Source organism: Diplotaxodon limnothrissa, linkage group LG9 (assembly GCF_057381915.1).
Source record: "Diplotaxodon limnothrissa isolate DT_005_m linkage group LG9, D_limnothrissa_male_GT1.1, whole genome shotgun sequence".
NCBI classification, from domain to species: Eukaryota; Metazoa; Chordata; class Actinopteri; order Cichliformes; family Cichlidae; genus Diplotaxodon; species Diplotaxodon limnothrissa.
The window spans coordinates 15,039,636-15,060,966 of NC_140604.1; the positions used below are offsets into that span (position 1 = coordinate 15,039,636).

At 41.6% G+C, this 21,331-nt stretch overlaps 2 protein-coding genes across 2 annotated transcripts; one reads left to right on the forward strand and one right to left on the reverse strand.

Moving 5' to 3' along the window:
* The first annotated feature begins 1,872 nt into the window (after positions 1-1,872).
* emc9 (ER membrane protein complex subunit 9) lies at positions 1,873-4,440 on the forward strand. The gene is made up of 6 exons (XM_085362785.1): positions 1,873-1,976; positions 2,218-2,420; positions 2,648-2,724; positions 3,174-3,243; positions 3,405-3,499; positions 3,651-4,440. The coding sequence occupies exons 2-6, from the start codon at positions 2,226-2,228 to the stop codon at positions 3,829-3,831; spliced, it is 618 nt and encodes a 205-aa protein (XP_085218911.1). The 5' UTR covers positions 1,873-1,976; positions 2,218-2,225; the 3' UTR covers positions 3,832-4,440.
* irf9 (interferon regulatory factor 9) lies at positions 3,888-19,644 on the reverse strand. The gene is made up of 10 exons (XM_085362784.1): positions 19,576-19,644; positions 19,050-19,125; positions 18,197-18,319; positions 17,927-18,107; positions 10,737-10,867; positions 10,363-10,429; positions 9,136-9,195; positions 8,611-9,000; positions 7,261-7,376; positions 3,888-6,558 (listed from the first exon to the last, which is right to left on the reverse strand). Exons 2-10 carry the CDS (start codon positions 19,104-19,106, stop codon positions 6,415-6,417), a joined length of 1,269 nt encoding a protein of 422 aa, XP_085218910.1. The 5' UTR covers positions 19,107-19,125; positions 19,576-19,644; the 3' UTR covers positions 3,888-6,414.
* Between the last annotated feature and the right edge of the window lie 1,687 nt (positions 19,645-21,331).

Sequence of the window (21,331 nt, forward strand, 5' to 3'; positions counted from 1 at the left end):
CAGTTATATATCTCCTTTAAGCCCCATGATGTTTCCAAGCTACAGATTTTGCACAAGTGCATAGACTCCATTAGATGTTGGATGGCTGGAAACTTTCTTCAACTAAATGAGGAGAAGACTGAAGTTCTTGTTTGTGCTCCTAAAAATTTTGTACCTAGTGTTATGGAAAACTTGGGTCCACTTGCTACATTTGCAAAACAGTCTATCAGGAGCCTTGGTGTTAGTATTGACTCAGCTCTGACTTTGGATGCCCATGTAAAATCTTTGGTTCGCTCCTGTTTTTATCATTTGAGAAACATTGCTAAGCTGAGTCCCATTGTATCGCGCTCCGAATTAGAAATTGTCATTCATGCATTTGTTTCATCTCGTCTGGATTATTGTAATTCTTTGTTTACTTGTTTATGTAAAGCCTCTTTGGAGCGTCTACAAGTTGTTCAGAATGCCGCTGCAAAGCTTCTGACCAAGTCCTCCAAGTTTTCCCATGTCACACCCCTGCTGATTCAGCTGCACTGGCTCCCCGTTGAATTCAGAATCCAGTTTAAGGTTTTGACCTTGACTTTCAGGGCTCTGCATGGACAAGCACCAACATATATAAGTGAACTTTTACATCCATACATTCCCAGCAGGTCCCTGAGGTCATGTGACCAGGGCTTGCTTGCTGTCCAACACACGAGGCTGAAAACAAAAGGCGACAAAGCTTTTGGAACTGTGGCCCCCAGATTGTGGAACTCTCTCCCTTTGAGCCTGAGATCTGTGGACTCAGTGGTCGCTTTAAAAAAAAAAAAAAAAAAAACTGCTAAAAACCCATCTTTTTAAACTTGCTTTTGGTTGATTTTTATTTTTAGGTTTTAGCTTCTGTGAAGCACTTTGTGATTTTTATCTTGAAAGGTGCTATATAAATAAAGTTTTACTTACTTACTCTATTAGTTGGATAAGAGACTGAAGAAAATGGATTCTCACTCAAACATTTGTACACTCTGCACTTCTGGGAGATATGCTGAAATTTGTATCTAAGAACTTCTCTAGTTCTGTCTTGCATTTTATCTAGCCATACAATCATAAGAAAATCTGAAGCCACTTGAAAGTTACTTGAAAATATACAAATATACACACATACTGAGCAATGTTTTCTTTTTTTCTTTTTTGGACACTGGTAGTTTGGCAAAGAACCCATTTTACATTCATCTTTAGATACTTTACCAGCATAATTTGCAAAACACAACTTGTTCATATTTTTGTTCAAAACAGTTTGACAAGTGAAGGTGATTCCTAAAGAGCTACTAGCCAGCATCTGGCCTTTGACTTGATCCACTGTTCAATAAAACCTTATCACAAATAGTCTCAGTGGAAGAGCATCTGTCAAGAAGCCATCGTTGACAGGGAAAGGCTGGGTTATGAATGTAACATTTATTTAAAATATTTAATTCAAATTTGAGTTTTCAGAGTGGGTTTGTTTTATGTTTTGTTGTTTTCTCAGAACCAGAATCTTTGTCATTGTAGCAATGAAACTACAATAACAAAGTAGTTTTATTAGACTAAATAGAGGTGCAGTTCTGTCAGTGCAAAAGAAGTCAGTCACACAAATTAAGTCATGTATATTTTATACTTGATATAGCTTTACTTTTCTTTACACACACACACCTATTTTTTTTATCCCCTCGGTCATCCTCTTCAGTAGAGGGCGCACTACCGCAAAGCGTACACATAGTCGTGTTTACGTTGAACTCCTGACGAAATGATTGGCATCTTTTATCTCGAACCGCATTACAAAGCCTTTATCTCTTAGCCAATCAGGTAATTACATTTAAGACGTGTAGGCGGGACCAAAAGCTGCCGTTCAGACGCTCTTCATGTATCTGTCAAGTGAATTGGGTCTGTTTTTTTAAAAGCTCGTGTCAACAGTTGCGTGCAAAGCTTAATTTGATATTTCCAGTTTGAAGCTGTAGATTTTGGTGTTTACTGATATTCCCATTCAGGTAAGGCGGAATTAAATTCTCTGCTTGGTTAGCTTGGATGCTAATGCTCATTCACAGTGTGGCCGGTTGGCAGCTCATTGAGCAACAAGCCACTTGCGGACGTTTTTCCTTCTGATTTTCGATAAATTCAGCGACATTATTAACGGCAGCCCTTTGTTATGTGTCTCATCAGTGCTTCTCCCGCTAGCCTCGGTCCTCTGAGGCAAGTTTTCAGTGCTTCTGTGCTCTTATCTCCCCGCAGCGGACACCATGGGTGAGGTGGAGCTGTCCTGTCGCGCTTACGTGAAGATGTACCTGCACGCCTGCCTCTTTCCGCGCTGTAGCATCAATGGCCTGCTGTTGTCGTCCAGCCCGACAGGTGGCGCTGTTTGCGTGACTGACTGTGTCCCGCTGCTCCACTCCCACCTGCCCCTGGCTCCTATCACCCAGCTGGCCCTTACACAGGTGCTCACAGGTGTTTTTCTGCCCTCACAATTTTGTTTAATAGCACCACAGTCTGGAGCTCTGATCCCGGAGAAGACCTTAAAGACTCCTCGTGATTGTTTATTGTGAAGGCATAAAACCCTGCAGTCAGATATTCTGGACCAAGCTACCAAGTTATTAAGAATTTATAACTTGCATCAGCATTAAATGAAGTTTAAAAGTGGCGGTGGGTGCTCTCCTCCTTCCAGGTGGATGTTTGGTGTTCACAGACTCAGCAGAGGATAGTGGGATATTACCAAGCCAACGCCTGCGTGTCTGATAACAAGTGGGTTTCCAGAGCTTCGTGTCACTAAAGAGGTTTTCATTTGAACCCTGTTTTTTGTTTTGAGATGCGGCAAAGCTGCACATTTAGCCTTTCGTACCTCATGCAGTAACACTTTACAGCTCAGCACATCTGTCTAGATGGGAAAACCAGCATGAAAAGGTTATTAAATAAAAACTAAAACAAGATGTAAAAAGACATTTTAGTTAAAATTTAAAAAAATCTGAAATCATACAGAAACCTCTCTGTTCAGAAAAGAGATTAAAGGGTTACCTTTTGTCAGTTTTCAAGCAGTAAAGTTAGCTTTGGAATGAATAAACTGGATCTTCATACATATCAAAATGATATTCTCAAGAAAAATATGCCATCCTTCTGTAACTTTGCGGCTTTGGCGGAGGCGTGTGGTCTCAGGAGTTTCTTTTTAACTAGTTTTTATGTTTTCTGCTCGGCAGCCCGACACCGTGTGCGCTGAAGGTCGCCGATAAGATTGCAGAGCAGTTTGACAATCCAGTTTTATTAATGGTAAGAAAAACAGAAGTAAAATTGTTTTATCGGCTGTCTCTTACCTGCTGGTTTAACCTGGACATATTTCTATTGCTGGTAAGCAGGCTTTCAGAAATAAGTTAAGCTTAGCTGTGCTGTCTGTTTAATAAAGTAGTTCAGGATGATTTTTTTTCTTACAGCTCGATGGCAGTAAGATGTCTCCAGACTATCGGGTTCCTCCCATCGTGTTGTACGAGCGCAAAGACTCAAGATGGATACTCAAAGACAAACACACGTAAGAGCATGAATGACCATATCCCAGCAAACTGCACGTTTATGTGGGACACGCTGTGAAAGCTGAGCAGCACGTCTGTTTTTTATTTTTGCGCCTGAATTCTGTCTGAAAACTACACTCACCTGTTCCTTTTTTCCTCTGTCCTGTTCAGGATAATGCTGAGACAGTGGGAGGAGACTCGGGCCATAGCGAGCCAGATGATGGAGTCAGGTGATCACACGCTATTGGTGGATTTTGACAGCCACCTGGACGACATCACAAAAGACTGGACCAATCAGAAACTTAACACCAAGATAGAGGAGCTCGCCTCGCCGGCCAACGGAAACATCTAGACTGAAGAGTAGCATCACTTTTTCTGCACAAATGTGATTTTTACAGAACAACGCACACTCGACACCGAGTTTAAGGAGACGTTTATTTTTTTCCGAGTGAACAAGAACATATATGCATAAATAACAATATTTACATCTCACTAGTTTCCCGCCCACCCCAGAGTGTGCCTTGTGGTCCATCCCCTGCTCATTTAAAGGACACTTCCACCTTGAAGTCCTCCTCTAACACTACTACAACATATAGATATGTTCCCCCTCTTTCCCTTAGTTTATACATTAGTATGATTCCAGCAAACTATACATGAAACAGGATGGACAAAAGGACAAAAATGCCTTACAATACTAAAATCCTGCAGTAAATACCAAGCTAGATGAAGCTCAAAATATTTGTTTTTCATTAGGTTTGATTTAAAAGGAACTCTCAAGTTTGTGGTTTTGACTTTGGGAAGTAATATATTAAAAATAAAATGGGGGCGGGGAGGGGGGTACATCCACCCTTGAACACCGTGCAGATGTGTTTGTTATGACTTCAATGCCTCGTGTGGGCACAAGAACTGGTTAAATAGAGTTGTGACATTACAAATATAACAGTTGACCATTCAAATAAACTCCCTGTCAAAGTTTATACTGTTTAGTGTCTTTATTCTGTGTTGTTACCTTAAATCCTCAATTAAAGCGTGTTTTTGCAGCTGTTCTTGTTATTTGCTGTTCAGCAAATGCCTGCCAAGCTTCTGCAGCAGGTGCTACAAAAATAACATGAGTCTAGAGGAAATTTCTTCTAAATCATTTTAACTTCAGGAAAGAGGAACAATGTGTTGCAAGTTTGGGAAACCTGCCTTACGTGTCAAACTGAGGCTGCCTTACACTCTCAATAAGCCAAATATTCAGAGCTTCTCCTCCCTGTGTTCACTGCAGAACTTTTGTATTGAAATGTGTGTTTTGTTCGTCCTTCACAAACCCCCAAAGAAAAGCTGAAAGTTTAACTGTTAACAGGCATTTAAAATGAATACAACGGTGCAGCTGTCTAACAGCGCACAGTCCTGTAAATCGGGAAAGTTTCTCACTGTAAATGGTTAAAAAATAAATGCGCTGAATGTGATATTCCTGACTGACCTGCTCCAGGGTGACACGCTCCTCCTTTCTCATCTCCAGTTTCAGTTTTTGTCTATTAAAAGATGACCATTTAAGACACATTTGTAAAAAATGTTTTTAACTACAAAACCCTAATGGTATAAAGGACACATCTGCACTGGATCTGAAAAGACTTGACGGCAATATAGTAAAGATAAAGGTGCTTTACAAAATAGTCTACTGAACTACTGCAGGCTATTATGATGCTTTTTTCCCCTTTGATTGTACAGTGAAACTTCTATCTAGTCCTGTGGTGTGAACAATTTTCATCAACACAACTTAAGCAGCGTCTACAGTACTAAATGGCTCCACCCCCAATCCCTAACCAAAACAATAGACTTATAATATCTAAAATGACCCAATAGTTAATGAGAGGAATTTACAGGAAGATGATTGCTCAGCTCTGATCGGCATGCTGCTTACATCACATTCTGAGATGCACGATGAATATAAAAAGCTTCCAAGTGTTGGCTTACATGTAGTGTTACCAGTACACTAACTAATATCTAAAATGAAAAAGAAGGTGCACCCCAAAACTGATATTAAAGGGGGCCTATTAATGCTTATTTCCAACTCTGTTTTTACTCCGGGAGCTTTGCATGATTCACAGTTCAAAATAAGTCCTATTTGTTTTACAGGACGTCTTGCAGCAGCGTCAAAAGGTGCAGTTCCTTTAATGGCCACTTGAGGCTGCTGGTTACAAAAGGGAGTCAATCCCCGTGTTAAAATTCTCAGCTTTACGCCACCTGAAAGCATAAAAACAGCCTGAGACAAAAAGTATTTTAGTCTGAATGGAAAGTTTCTCCTGTAAACGCGATCTTTTGTTCTCTTAGCATTTTTAGCATTGTTGATGCTATTGTCTGATAAAGAATACAGCTTGTTGTGAGGCACAAGTCTGTGCTATGGTTTTAGTCACTCCACCCTCTTATCCAAATGCTCCTCCCTCTTCAAGCCAGCTTTTTTTCTGATTGGCTGCCCCTCTTAAACAGCCCTCACTGGAAACAGGAGCTGCAGGTTCCTGTTTGCAGTGAGGGCTGTTTCTGTGCTAACGGTCAAAACTATGTGTGTAATATGACAGTATTGGGTAAATCTACTCTTGTTTGAACCTGAGTTTGTCAAACTTTTTTCATATGGGTTTTGACCACTGTGGCAAAAAATAAGGAAAAGCAGAATAGGTCCCCTTTATATTAGTTCACCATTTGATTTCCTATTTCTCTTAAATGCTATGCATCCGTTTCTGTGCAACGTGTTTGGGCAATATGAAAAAAAAAAAACAATTACCACAGAAAATAACTGCAGGTTCCTGTTTTGTTATCTTATTATAATCTGTCTTAATTAGAATAATAAAAGAAAAAAATCCTTCTAGCTGTCGGATTTATAATAAGGGGGAAATGTGTCTTATTTTTCAAATGCCACCCATCAAAGTGCTTAGAAAGTCCCGCAGCCGATGCTCTAGTTGGTTGGCGAAGGCACCGTGACGAGGTTCAGGGTTATTTCTCCCAGCGGGGACTGGCTGGCCAGAGACTGCAGGATGGTGATGGATTCAAAGATGGACTGAGCGTTCTGTACCTGCTGTTCTTCCCACGGTAGAGTGATCTGCAGAGGAAAGAGCAGTAAAGGCAGTTTTTACCATTTACTGAAATCAGACGGACTGAGCGTTCTGGACCTGCCGTTGTTCCCATCGTAAAGTAATCTGTAGAGGAGAGAGTAGTGAAGGTAGTTTTTGTTAGTTACTCAGATCTCCTGTATTGGAGCTACGGATTTCTCCACATTTAAAGGTCCCTAAAAATGAATTTTAAAACTGTTTTTAACGCTTCCATTTCAGCTGATTGGCTTCCCCTCACAAGCAGAAGGTTTGAACAGCATGTGGGGGGGGGGGTTTCTATGCCTGATATAACCAGTTATGAGGGCTAGCCCCTGTCTGACATCACAAAGAGCCAAAAATGGGGCATTCAGAGCAGTGTGAACCCTGAGCTTTTGGATGAGGAGTGTGCAAGTCCACTTTAACGAATCACAAAAAGGAGAGCAGGGAAGAGGGCACCAGTTAAGCACAAGTTGTTACAGAAGAATAAATAAGTTAGGTGTCACTAAAATCACATGTGAGTAACAATCCCAGCACCTGAAGGGTGATTTAAAAGAATCTCATGTAGAAAAATGAATACTGGTGACAATTAAAGGACAAAGAAAGGAAACTTTTCTCTAGTTACAGTTTTCAATAATCCAGTGTGTGGTTTACCTGAAATTCCCTGGAAAATCCCCACCACAGAAAAAACATACTGCTGAGTGTGTGTGGTTTACCTGAACAATGATCAGCTTTTGGAAAGGGTCCTCTGAGTCACTCAGCTCTTCTCCAAAACACAGGGTGAAGCCACACTGGGGAGGCTCGCCGCCATTTGTACGGAAGTAGTCCAACTCTGATGATTGAGGAGGGAAGGGGCGGGCGTTTATTAGCGCTTCATGTAAGTTATCAGCTCAGGGCAAAAAACAGCCCTACACTGAATCTTTGCTCATGACATTTAAAATCAAAATTCCAGTTGGACAATTTCAACCAAAGACTAAAGTTTTTTGAAGATTGGACCTTATTATCATGAAAACTCTCTAAAATTAAAAAATAACATGCACTTAACATTGATTTTTCAGTCTTAAACAGCGCTGCCAGATGTATAATGAACATGCGTATTGTGTTTCCAAGTGTGGGAGGATTGATTGCCTGCTACGGTAAAGAAAGAGCTGAGAATGAAGGGAAAGCAGCTTATTTACTGCTCGACCTGCATTCCTACCCGCACCTATCGCTACGAGCTGGCTTCATCTGAGTTATTTGGGAGACGCGTATTCCCAGTGACGTACCAGCCTGTAACACCGTTCAGGAGCAGCTCTCCACTTCACGTTGCTGAAAACTGCACTATTTTTAAATGTTTTTATTTTTTTCCTGTAGTCAGGTCAAGCTGCACAGAGCAGGTAAGGAACGCGACAAGTCAAACACAGAACTGAATTAGCAGCTTTTCAAAATAAAAGATCCTGAACACCCTTAGTTTAAGAACAAAGTGTGTTGGAGACACGTAAACGGTGTTCTCCTGGAGTCAGACTAAAGCTGCTGCTGGGTATGGCATGTGTCCAATTGGGAGGATGACATGCTGCAGAGATTATGTGCATCTGCTGTGTTTGAAAGGCTTCTGCATTTCCTCAAAGGAGAGCTGGACGCGGGCATCTCTGGTTAGACTGCTGCCCAGACAAGCACCAGGCAACGGTTTTATCCAATAACACGAAATAAGGCAATTTGATAGCAGTGTTATTATCGATCGTGAGCTAACCATGTCAGCAGTGCATTAGAGCAAAATGATCCTGGATGTCCCGTCAATTATCCAATCACAGCTGCAGACTGGCGCCAAACCATGTTTTGGTGGCAAAAACACACTTAGTTCATAAAACAGTGATGGCAATGAGTCTGTGATACTTCAGTTAATAAACACTAATTCTAAAGACAGATTTTGATTAAAGTCCTGGTGAGTCCTTTTTTCCTGCAGAGTACATATTAGCTTCACTGCGCAGACATTCAAGCTCTTGCTGTGATAACATCTGTGTGATAATTTGTTCTGCAGCATCTGGCAGGGCTGTTAACAAATATCAACACGCTCATTTCTGACTTACGTTGCTTGAAGATTTCTTTATTGAAAAGGAGCACCGGCTCTGTGTTCCTCTCCATCTTGTGCAGGTCCGGCATGGTCGTGTGCGGCCCCGTCCAGAAGACCCGCCCCTGGCAGAACCTCTTGCCGTAAACTCCCTGCGGAGTGGAGGTCAGCACCACCCCTTTCTCCATGAAGGGGAGCAGGGTGAAGAGGGCCTGCAGCTCCGGACCGGCCGGCAACGTGGAGGGCGGCTCGGGTAGCGGGATGCGTGGGAACCTGGCTTTCAGGACGAGTGGCGTGGGGGGAATAGGCGAGGAGGGCAGGTACATTATCCGCACATCGGTGCCCTGAATCTGACGTTTGAGCACCTGCTGTCCTAAATAGTAAACTGCCACACTGAAGGAGTCCTGGGCTGTAGAGATGGAGACAGAGGAGTCGTTATCTTCTCGAGCCAACAACACTCAGTGCTTTCACAGCAGGTCGTGACTGGGTTCATGACTCTGAACCCAGCATATCACAGCCTGCTCAGCTGTAAATGCTTTATTACCTCCTACGGGAGCGGTCACACTCTCCTCAATCCGCACGTCCAACCTGATCTCATCGACCGCTGAAGGGACATAAAACAGTTACATCAGCGGCTTCTTTTGGTCGCCTGTGAGTTTGATTTGTTAGTTGAAATGTAAACACATGATGAAATAAGAACACAAGGTTACACTGCAGTAATCCATTTGCTTCACAATGTGCGTGTGTAGGCTTGTATGTTACTTCTTTGTAAAGTTTGTTTAGTTTTTACTGCCTTAACCCTCTCGAGGCAGGCGTTGCCGATCTGCAACAGTTACAAACTAACAACCTGATTACCCCACGCACATATTTTATGAGGTTTTTTTACTCAGAAGTACCACTGCAGGACTTAGCAACAAAAGAGTTCATCTGAGCCTGAGAGGGTTAAGGAACAGCAGACCTACACAGGATTTTATGTTTTTAGTTTTAAGCACACTGACACCTGTATACGTGCTACATGTGGCGTATAAATAAAATCGCCCGACCCAAGGTCAGCGATTAGATTTCTCCTCGGACATGACCTGATTTCAGAGGCAGCGACAGACCTGCTCGTCCTCGAAGTGCAAATATGATTTTTACAAAGCAAAGACTGTGACTGCAGCCTCACAGGATCACAGGAAAACACGGACTCAGACAGAAAGGAAATTTGTCCCTTTGGCTTAACTTTTAGATCCTCCGTCAAACTCAAAGCAAAGTTTTCTTAACGTGTGAAATATGGAAACTTATTTCCACCAGTGAAAAAAAACTTTAAACCAATTTCTGTCGTTCGTAAGTCAAAGTTTCACGTTGTTATGTCTCTCAAACTACTGATGAAATTACTTGAAACTGAGGAAAGAACTTGAAATTCGAAAATCTAAATTTTAGGTTATTGAGTGGACTCAATAACCTAAAATTTTGATTTACGAATGACAAAAAAATACCTTTTTTCCAGTGGTGTAAACAAGTTTCTGAGATACTATTTGTGTGGGCTACAGGCGAAGCCTTCAACTGTGTGAAATGGAGAATTAACTCATTGTTTACATTTGAGGAAGCCAGAGATCACGATTCAAATGGATCTTTTAGATCTTTTTAGATGGAAAAGAGAACAAATGTGAGGAGAAATCACAGGATACTCCTCGCATCGCTAACTCTATACATATGAAAAAATCCCGATTACGAAGAAGTAATTAGAAGTAATCAGAAGTAATCAGATTACAAAGACAGTTAAACTCACAGTCCGTCTGAATGAAGGTGGGGCACTGAGTGGGCTCCTCCGTCTGGACCGGGCTTTCCTCGACATACTGAGAATCAGACAAAAAAAAAATGTAATCAGTATTTATGAACTTCAGTTCGGTTCACTTCAATTATGTTGTTTATGCTGCGCAGCTTTTAAGTCACTGTTAATTTGCCTCTCAGATGCTCAGATTAGCTGAGCTCCAGCAGGCAAGAAGGAGTCATTACACCAACATCTATAATTCAAACTACACAGAAATGGCAAACAGCGTTTGATACTGCAGGGCTTCGAGATGCTATCAGATGCTCTCCTATCTCGGAGCAAACATTGAGGCTAAAATGACTCGGCATACGCCCCACATCCTATAAACCCACCAGCTGAGACGTGGCTTCTTCCCTCTTTATCTGTTTGTCATCACTGGCGGCGTCGCTGTCTGAATCGCTTCTCCTCCTTTTCGACCTCCTGGAGGCTTTTTCTCTGCTCTTCTTTTCAGGCACCACCACACCTAAACGCACACAGAGGAAACACTCGTGAAGCAGCTGAAAACAACCGGCTGTTTTTACTTTTGAGTCGTTTTAGTGCTCTTCGGCCCCATTGCTTCCACGAGAATTTGACTCATTTGGCAAAATAAAAAGTCTTTGATTAAATGTCCTCACTAGAACTAGCACACAAACAGCTCTGCAGATGTTTATTCTATTTTCCATGTAATTACCAAAATAATAGCCAAAGATAAACTCCGTCAGGCTCCGTCATGTTTGTACTTTGACCTCTGAATGGTGATGCACAGACAGTTTATTTTTATAGCAGCTTTAAAATACGACAATAATGCAAAGTGAGTCGCACTGGTCTTCTGCAGCCCTTTAAGCGCACCACGAAATTAGTTTTACAAAGTCTCATGCTGAGAAAATGAAGAAAAGATACAGAACAGATGGATTTACTGACATTTAAATCAGTTAAATGTGTTTTTGTCAGTACTTCCCCATGCTATCTCACCAGAGTGCCACCTTAATTGATGGGGAAGCGTTCGATGGTTTGAGCTTCCCAAATGTCGGGCTTTGTTTTTCCACTGGTCCTAGTGCCGTGAAGTGAATATTTAGAGATTTTATAAGCGAAAAAGTGTAATGATCAAATGATTACTCTTAAGTTATGAATCACTGGCTCCGGTCATTGCATGCATGAGCATAATGTACATAACTGTGGCTACAACAGGCTGCAGGAAGAGCCAATACAGGGAGAAGCCTTATTTTAGTAGCTCTGTAGATGAAAATGAAGAAAAAATGTACACCTCCTTAAATGCCAGGATGCACATTTAACATAAAATGTTATTTAGCCTAAATCCTGCAAGGCTGTGATTGACACTTTATATGAGAGCGCTGCCACATGTGGTTGGCACCCTACAGCAGGGGTCTCCAACTCCAGCCCTCGAGAGCTACTGTCCTGCAGCTTTCAGACACATCCTTGTTCCGACACACCAGAATCAAACGAATGGCTTGTTATCAGGCCTTTGCCAAACTTGTTGGCTGAAGAGGTAATCCAACCAATTGATTCAGCTGTGTTGCAGTAAGGATGCATCTAAAAGCTGCAGGACAGTAGCTCTCGAGGGCTGGAGTTTGACACCTCAGCCCTAAAGCATGATGATAAATCTCTATAAATAACTGGGGGCTTTTATTTTGGAAATCTCATATATTTCCTGAGGACTGTGCAGTATATTGATTGGTGCCGTTCTGCCTGAAGAACTTTCTACTACATCGTTTCACACAAGTGCTTTTTTTGATGCCTCAGACGCCTCTTAATCCTTCGCTGCATCGACCCGACACGTGGTTACATTCCTATCAAAGTGTGCATCAGGTTACGCGTAGATTGCCCACTGAAGCCTAATTCAGGAATCAAGTGTGAGTGTATCACCCCAGATGACTTTGACATGCAGCCTGGAGGACCCAGGCATCAAATTGCAGACCTCCCAAATAGAGCTGGGCGATAGAACGATAACGATATGTATCGCGATATAACTTTTACTCGATAGAGAAATTAAGCTATCGCGATAGACCTCGCCGCTCTTGTCCTCTTAAAATAAAAAAATTAAAAAATTTTTTTAAAAAAAGGTCAGCCAATCCAAACTAAGTAGCGCAGAGCCGAACCAATCACAGCCGCAGCGTCACGTCGCGTGACTTGTTACGTACAGCACAAGTGCCAAGCCGCACGTGTTTGTTTGGGAAGCAGCCAGCGGGTAATGGAGGAAATGAGTGTGCCGACTAGAAAAATCAACCGAGCGTGACCGAAGAGAAAACAGATGATGGTTCCAATGCCGGAGAGATTGTCGAACGGAAGAGCCATAGAAGTTCCGTAGTGTGAAGGTATTTCGGCTATTTCAAGTCTGACAAAAAACAGAGTAGCGTGCACTGTAAATTGTGCCGAAAGCAAGTCTGGAAATACAATAAACTGGTGCATGCGTCACACTGTGCGCCACGTTATTGTTTCGGTGAAATGAATTTCTACAATACTGTTAATTCTACTCTCTGCAGTGTTTAAATGCTTACATATACACACAGTTACTGTCCCTCCACACATACGACTCGGTTCTGCTTCTATGCCGCAGCTTTGTTTACTTTTTCCCACCGAGGCTTCTAGACTTCTGATTGGCCAACATTTCTGCACGGTTAGGAATCTAGCGCCACCTGCTGCTTTGGCATGTTCATAGCAGCGTTTTTCTTCATTTCTGCCTTTATGTGTGGACGGGATTATTTTTTAAAACGGAAAATCTCCGTTTTCAAAAATACCCGTGTACGTGTGGACGTAGCCTCAGTCTCTGACTGGAAGCGCTAATTCGTCATTCGGCTTTTGTCAGACTAAAGTAACTGTTAAAACTGTTTGAAAAGCTAAGCTATACAACAAGGAGAGATTGAGAATTTCCTTTTAGTTCTCAGTTTATTTGATATTGACAAAAGTTAGTCAGTTTTGTCTGTTATTCTGTAAAACAAACTAAGATTTATTTTAAGAATTAATATTTTGTTTCTAAGTGGAATTGACAATTTAGTCTGTTTCGTTTGTTCTATTTTGAAACTTAAACGCTTTAGCGGCTGCCTTTTGTGTAGTTTGCAATATTTGCCTTTATTTATCTGAAAAAGTCTCATGTTCCTTAAGTACATCTACCCTGTTGAACTTATTATGGGAAATAAATATTTAAATAAAAACAAGCTGCTGATTATTTCACATTTTACTTGTGAGCAACGGCACATTTAAATCTTACAAATATAGTTATTTGGCTTATATCGTGATAGATATCGTTATCGCCTGAAATGAAAAAAACATATCGTGATATGAAAAAATCTCATATCGCCCAGCTCTACTCCCAAATAACAGAGATACCCACTGTGCCTGCTGAGCCCCAGCTGCTCATGTCTCTTTTTGTAAATCTCAGGGACCAACCAGTTTATCGACTGACAAACTGACCATTTATCGAAAACATCTGTGAGCAGCAGCCCTGATAGCAGTAACTGAATCAGTATTTAGCAGCGCGGTGGCCGGATACTGTGTGGAATTTGCATGTTTCTGACAGCGATGCTCTAGTTTCTCCTGCTATCAAAATGAAATACGCGAAGTTAACGCACCTTATCCTGACCCGGAGCAATCTTACAAAACAGATGTAAATTCAAAGTGCTTTAACTTGCTGATTAAATGAAGGTTAAAGAAAGTAAAAATAACTAATCTGAACCTGGTTAAGCAGCAGAGGACATGTTTAAACAGTTAAAATATATAACTAATAACTTTAAGGTCAAGTATGAATTGTATAAAAGAAGTCAGACATCTGGAAAGAAAGTTACTGATAATTTTTTTTGGCTTAAAATCAAAAGCAGATGTTTTAAAATATATTTATCATTTTTTTAAAGAAACGATAAGACACAGCAGAACTACACGCAATGATTAAAAGAGGAACTTCTTTCTAAGTATTTTCCTTCTCCATCCATCTCTGTCATGTCTCTGATTTATAGGCTTTTATTAAAATGTGTTTAATAATGTCTGTTTCTCTGTTTTAACATGTGACTGATTGTGTTGCATGTCTTGTTTACTTTTTAAGACTTTCCAGTGATTAAAATAAAATCTAAAGTAAAGAAAAGTTGAAAAAAAGTAACTTAAAAACAGATAAAGTTCACGCAAAGACCAAAGTGCAGGAGATTATCAGAAGAAAAGATGGTCATAAATCCAGACTAGAATCCAGGTATTTCTCCCTGGAAACAGACAAACATCTGCAACACAACGAGAGCAGAGGGCACGGCAGAGCTTTAAATACCCTTCGGCCTACATTTAACATATTTGTTTGGCACTTTTATGACATTAAACAGGCAAAGCAGCAGAAAATAGGTCAAGAGTCAGCGGGTCCAAAAGCCACTTAAAAAAAAAGGTGTGAGAGAAATAAACAGCGAGAGGGCTTAACGCTGCAGAAAAGGTGGAAGTGGTGATCAGACTAACCGTGCGCTAATAGAGAAGAAAGTTCACCAGTTTCTGCAGGTACATTGTGCAACATTTACTCTGCAACACCTAACGCAGCTAAACCTCCATTTTCTCATCTACTGTTCATCTACTGTGGCCAGCACCCACAGCAGATAAACACTCCGATTAAAACCACGTTTATATGTCATATGTGTACAATCATTTCTCTGATGTAAATAAAGGTTATTCTAATTATTTTAGTGAATCAAACCTTTAAAAATGGAGAACAATGTCGACCACAACAACAAAGAAAACCTATATACATACATTTGATTACCCTTCCTTCAGTTCTTGCTTAGGTTTGCTTCGGTGTCAGCTTTCAGCAGCGGCGATGCCAGCCCTGCTAACAGTCGGGCAAAACTGTAAACACGTTACCATCAGCCGTGGGAAACTTTTAGATCCAATTTTTCAGTTCGTTCACGTTAATTATGGAGTTTGTAGTTAGTGATGGTGGGCTTCTGGGTGTTCCTAATATTCTGACCGGTTCATGTATAATAGTAATAGTTTAATCCAGTATTTATGAGGTGTTATGATGATAAAGAAAAGCTGAAAAGAATAAGTCTTTGTAAAAGCAGAATTGATGGCAGAGCTGTTAGTAACTGTAGCTTTCAGAATAAAAGCTACAAAGCTCCTCCACATTAAGAGCAGAAGAAACTGACTAACTGCATTTACTAAAAGTGAGAGGAAACTAGTTTTAGTTCATCTTTCCTTAATCTTCACACGATCTCTGAGATGTAACCAACCAATCAACGCGCTGGATCTGTGCGCCTGCAGCCTGAAGAGACAGACGCAGTCGTCATGTGCTTCCTGAGGTTTCTGTTTCTCAGAAAAAGAGCTGCTGCATTTTGAGACATCGCCGGCCTGCAGTTGCTCATCTCACCCTACACTTTAATGAGCATGCACAGGCGTGGCAAAGCACGTGAACTGTTTTTGCTTCTGAATCAATAACTGGAACAGTTTTAAGTGGCAGCCAGGCAAACATCCACTGTTGCGTTAAATGCAACAGACTGTTGTGAAAGTGTATTGCAAACAGAATGGGTTTGTAGGTTAACCCCCATCATGACTAAATACGAACCCCGAGGAGCTACAAGTATTCCCAAACTACCTGCTTTAAATGAGTTCACCAGTCTGACTCAGAGAGGTCAGGATTAAGTCAGTTTATTTTTTGGCTGTTAAAGTGACGCAAAGACTGTTGCTCATTATCTTGAGATAAAAATCCAACCTGGCAGATGGAAGCTGACCATGTGACTGTGTGAGTGAGTGCAGGTCTGCCCTACATTACAACTGAAATATCAGTTTACCTGCCACGATCATCACAGGCTGGTACTATGTAGCAGGAGTTGAGGCTCATCGTGCTAACTTTGTGTTTAACCCTGGATGTGCATTCTTATAAGGGTGGGTCACGTCTTTTTGGCTCAGTTACATTAAATGAAAATAGGACAGGAACATCGTGGCTGGGAAAAATCGGTGGTTGCCAGGCGATTGCACTGAATTTTTTTGCATCTGGCATCTGCTCACCAGAGGTTCCAATAACCTTAACCTCTGGGATTTTAATAACTGTGATAACAAGGCGATTACACAGATCACCTGGTGGGAGGCAACCTGTCTCCAAACAAACAGTCCAACTGACTGCAATCACTGTGGAACAGCTGGTTTTCCATGCGATCACCGTCTTAATGTATAAACACAGACAGACGTGCTGCAATCAGACCGAGTCAGTCTGGACCAATGAGGGCAAATTATTTGTTACATGACTCTTTGCAAGAGAGGAAATAATTGCACACAATAACACAGATATTGTGTGTAAATGCCAACTTGACCCCATTCAGTTGTAAACTGATTGCAGACTGACTTCATCACCCACTGACTCAAGTGGTTGCAGATACTTCAAAGCAGTGAGATTGCATATCTGCAATCTCACTGCAACCTTCTTATTTGTGGGACTCCAACATTACCGGGCCACAGTGCCATGCTAACATATGCTGCAAACCACACCTGCTCCAGATAAGAGAACAACGCATACCGGCGCCCACCACTTAGTGACCTAACAATTCTCCGAAAAAGGGTCACCACTTCCTGTGTGTAGGTAGAGAGTCTGTAGTCTTAAGACTCTTAAGACTCTGATGGCTCAGAGATTATATCAAATACACAAGGTTTATACTAAATCAAGGAGCCTAAGCTGCATGCTAGCTGATCTTGTATAAAATTTTCAACAATTCTGAAAAAACTATAAAACTATCTTACATGCTCTACAGAAATACCTTCACCAAACCTTCACATTGATTTAGGAGTAGTTTAGATCTATTCTTCATCATCGAGCAGGGATACCAAGAACTTTGACATTCAACATTTTTGCCAGCTTTTCCAGTCTTACTGACCTTTTAAAGCACATATACAAGACTTTTTAACACTACACTCTTTCTCTCACGCACACTCCCAGCCTGCTTCATTGCTTTCGGGCTGTATTGTCTTAAACCTACTGAGAGTTTTTAAATATTGTACTTTGTCCTTGGTTTCGTAAAACAAGGCAGGGGTATAATTTATGGTGCTGCTTTGAATTCCCGCCACAAAGGGTCCTTGTGCGCTGGTGTGCCTGCATTGTTCTGCCATCAGGAGTGAAACCGGGCTGCTCGTGTTAGACTGTGAGCTAATAAATCTTAAACAGCAGTTATTTTGAATGAAATACAGATGTCTTGAGATGGAAGACATCTGAGCCAGTGAAGTGGGAACACCAACTATCAGAGCTCTTACAGAAAAACGTCCCATTTCTACCCTGGCAGAAGATATCATGGTTACATTATTGAATTCAGCATCTTTACACTGCACATTCGGGCCTCGCCTGGTCTTCACATGTATGTTTTTGTAATTGCTGTCACATGTCTGTCCTGCCTCCTGTGCCCTCATGTGACCCACTGGGAAGTTTTGGGTTGACTTAACCACCTTCGTGTGACCACGAGACTGATTTTGTCATCGAGGTTATCAGGTCTGAGGTAAGTCAAATGCTTTGCTGCTGAGGTATAACTAAGTCGTACTACGACCTAGCCAGAGCATGCTGAGTAGGTACGTCAAGCCTCACCTTGCTCGCTGATGGGGACCAGGCGGTACACCTTGTACGGTTCTGAGATGTCCAGCTGGGCTCGGTCCATCACCTCCTTAAACTCAGGACTCTTGTTGAGGGCGCAGCGCAGACGGGTCTTCCAAGCGGCCGGGTTGTCCTGGCCCCCGTCTGTCAGCTTCCCCTTGAACTCTGCCCACGCCTGGGGAGGACAGCGATGGCGATCTCAGAGATTTAAAGCACACAAGATTTGTGGCATTTAAAGCAAATCTTGAGAATTTCAAGAGCTACCTTGAAGATCGCGGCGTCTTCGTCTTTGCGGAAGTCCTGTTTCCCCGCGTGCTTCCAGGGGATGCGGAACATGGTTTTGGCCTCGTCATCCCACACCAGCCCCGGATATTTCCCACTGCTGACCTGAAACAAACCAAAAAACACAGCGACGTTAGAGAAGCTTATAGTTTTCCTGAATTTCACCTAAAGCTGAATAACTGCAGACATAAATCAGGGCTGCTAACCAGCCACCTCTTCTGCATGTCTTTGTAGAAAAAACAGTGAAGTTTGCACTTGCACTGATTTCACTTATATATGTCAGAAAGCAAGAAAAAGCAGAACACATTCACATAATTGGAGCAATATCTGTTTATTTCTTAACCAACTAATCTAAAAAAATATAAACTTGATGAAAGTGCAGCTGAGCTCAACTTCAGCTGATATCACTTCTACACTATACACAGAATTTTGTGGCCTAAAGTCAAAATCAGCTATTTCCTGATATTCAGTTTATGACTTTAGTTCATTTTCAAGGGTTTAAACTGTTTTGTAAAAATAAAAAGTAGCAATAAGCACCTATAACACATTTATATGATAGTAGAAACAGAAAAGTGCATTTTTCCACAGCTGACCTACAATTTGCTTAAGCAGATTATGCAATTGCAGCTGATTTTCTAACAAGAGAAAAGTTAAACTTTTGCTGGTGTCATTTTCAGCCCCATAGTTATGAATATATGTTTGTTAGTGACCTCTCAATCACCCTTTTTCTCTTCCCGTTTCCCTTCCCCCCCACCCCACTCTTTCATTTGTCCTTACCCTCTCCCTGCCTCCCTCTCACACTCATGCACACACACACATACACAGCCACACACACCTGCTCGACGATCCAGGAGCGCAGTCTGCGAGTGGAGCGCATTCTCCCAGCTGCCATCGCTGCTTCTTTAAAAATGCTGAAAACACCGCAAAGTTTCAGGGTCAGCGGCAAAACATCAACACAAACAACTACGATCAACTGCCCCGACATGCCCTCTTACACCCACCCCGCCTCACATTTTTTAATAATAGCACAACTTCACTCTGGGCACATCAAAAACATCCAATATTAGACATAAGAAATGTGTAAAAATATGAATAAACGTCGATTTGCTTTCGCGTAAAAAGCCAAGTTCAAGCCTCGTGTTCAAGCCGGGTCTTTAAACAGAGTCGACACACATTAAAAAAGAAAAGAAAAGAAAGACAGACAAAAACTTTCTAAATTTAGGTCTTTTTTAAATGGAGTCTGGTCTGGAAACAACAAAGCAGCTGCAAACATCCTCCCACCGCCGCATGTTATATTTATAAAAAATCAAATATAGACGCTAAGGTGTTAAATTAAGGAAGTTGATTTAAGTTTCGTTTACCTCGGTCGTGTTTCCTCCGCGGTGCCTGCGGACTGACTGTCTTCTCCTCTTTAGTTCTGCGGCTCAGTCTATGAAGGCGCTCCTTTTCCCCGAAGTCACGTGGTTTTAGAGAAAGGCTCTGCTAGCCTGACACCAGGGGGCGAAAGTGAGCACACACAGAGACAGTCAGGTCCCTGAGTATGTGCACAGTGGAGATGTGACTGAATGACTGAAGTGCAGACTTTCACCTTTCATTCAAGGGGATTGTAATAAATATTCCATTACCTGTTTAGGAATGACATTCAAAGGCTCTAAAATAATTGGACGATAAGTAAGAAGCAGATTCATGGCCAGGTAAGGCCTGGTTCCTCATTGCTGCATGACAAATAAAGCAGATATATGAGCTGGAAATGAACTAACCAGCCAGGAACACGCAAATATCCAATCAGCCAATCACGTGGCAGCAGCTCGGTGCATTTGGGCATGTGGACACAGCCAAGACAACCTGCTGAAGTTCAAACCAAGCATCAGATCAATAAAGAAAGGTGATTTAAGTGACTTTGAATGTGGCATGATAGTTAGCGTGAGTATTTCAGAAACTGCTCATGTGATGGGATTTTATCACATAACCATCTCTAGTGCTTACAGAAAATGATCCAAAGAAGGGAAAATATCCAGTGGGCAGCAGTTATCTGGATGAAAATGTTATGTTTATGACAGACGTAACACACCATGTCACAAATGTCAGATCATCTCAAGCTGGTTTCTTGAACATGACAATGAGTTCACTCTACCCAGTGACCTCCACATGCACCAGACCTCAGTCCATTAGAGCAACTCTGGTATGTGGTGGAACAGGAGATTCACATCACAGCAGCCTAGAAAGCTGCAGCTGCTGTGATGCTATCTTGTCAATAAGGGCTAAAGTCTCTGAAGCATGTTTCCAGCAAGTTGTTGAATCTAAACCATGAAAAAGCAAGTATTAGCAAATTACTGGCAAGTTGTACTTAATAAAATGTCCAGTGAGTGTATATTTAGATTGATGTTTGTGTAACTTGTCCAGACAGTCAAACAGTTATACAAGAGTGTAGTTAAAGGTCCTTAGATCTTGTTTTAACTTGTCACCATAAGCGTAAGTTTCTACCTTGTAATAGGAATATTCTTTCTGGGTCAAAATGATGTGATAGTATTCATAAGGCATATGTTTGACATGTTTTTGGCAGATTGCAGGCCAACGAGTCATTTTTTGGCAGAGGCAGTGCGATGCCTCAGGAAATGTTCTGCTGGGAATTTGAGTCCTGCCAACAAAGTGAATGTTATTTTGACACTTTCCACCTACCTAAGCAGTGTTTAGGGTCATGTTCATCCACAATCATCATGGAAACAGTATTCCCCGATGGCTGTGGTCCAGAGGTGTGGACTCGAGTCACATGACTTGGACTCGAGTCAGACTCGAGTCATTAATTTTACGACTTTAGACTTGACTTGAAAAAATGTTCTAAGACTTGTGACTTGACTTGGACTTTTACACCAGTGACTTGAGACTCGACTCTGACTTGCCTGACATTACTTGAGACTTGACTTGAGACTTGAGGATAAAGACTTGAGACTTACTTGAGACTTGCAAAACAATGACTTGATCCCACCTCTGCTGTGGTCTCTTTCAGCATTGTAACTGCTACAAAGCAAAAAATGGTTCAGGAATGGTTCGAGAAGCACAGCAACAAGTTTGAGGTGTTGACTCGACTTCCAAATTTCCCAGATCTCGATCCAATCA

Excerpts from the sequence above, each read along its gene's own strand:
- emc9 (XM_085362785.1), top strand. The coding sequence starts at position 2,226 with ATGGGTGAGGTGGAGCTGTCCTGTCGCGCTTACGTGAAGATGTACCTG. Across the intron at positions 2,421-2,647 it reads CCCAGCTGGCCCTTACACAG|GTGGATGTTTGGTGTTCACA; the intron begins GTGCTCACAGGT and ends TCCTCCTTCCAG. Across the intron at positions 3,244-3,404 it reads ACAATCCAGTTTTATTAATG|CTCGATGGCAGTAAGATGTC; the intron begins GTAAGAAAAACA and ends TTTTTCTTACAG.
- irf9 (XM_085362784.1), bottom strand. The coding sequence starts at position 19,106 with ATGGCAGCTGGGAGAATGCGCTCCACTCGCAGACTGCGCTCCTGGATC. Across the intron at positions 10,868-17,926 it reads GGTCCCCATCAGCGAGCAAG|GTGTGGTGGTGCCTGAAAAG; the intron begins GTGAGGCTTGAC and ends GTGTGCGTTTAG. Across the intron at positions 7,377-8,610 it reads TAAAGAAATCTTCAAGCAAC|AGTTGGACTACTTCCGTACA; the intron begins GTAAGTCAGAAA and ends CTCAATCATCAG.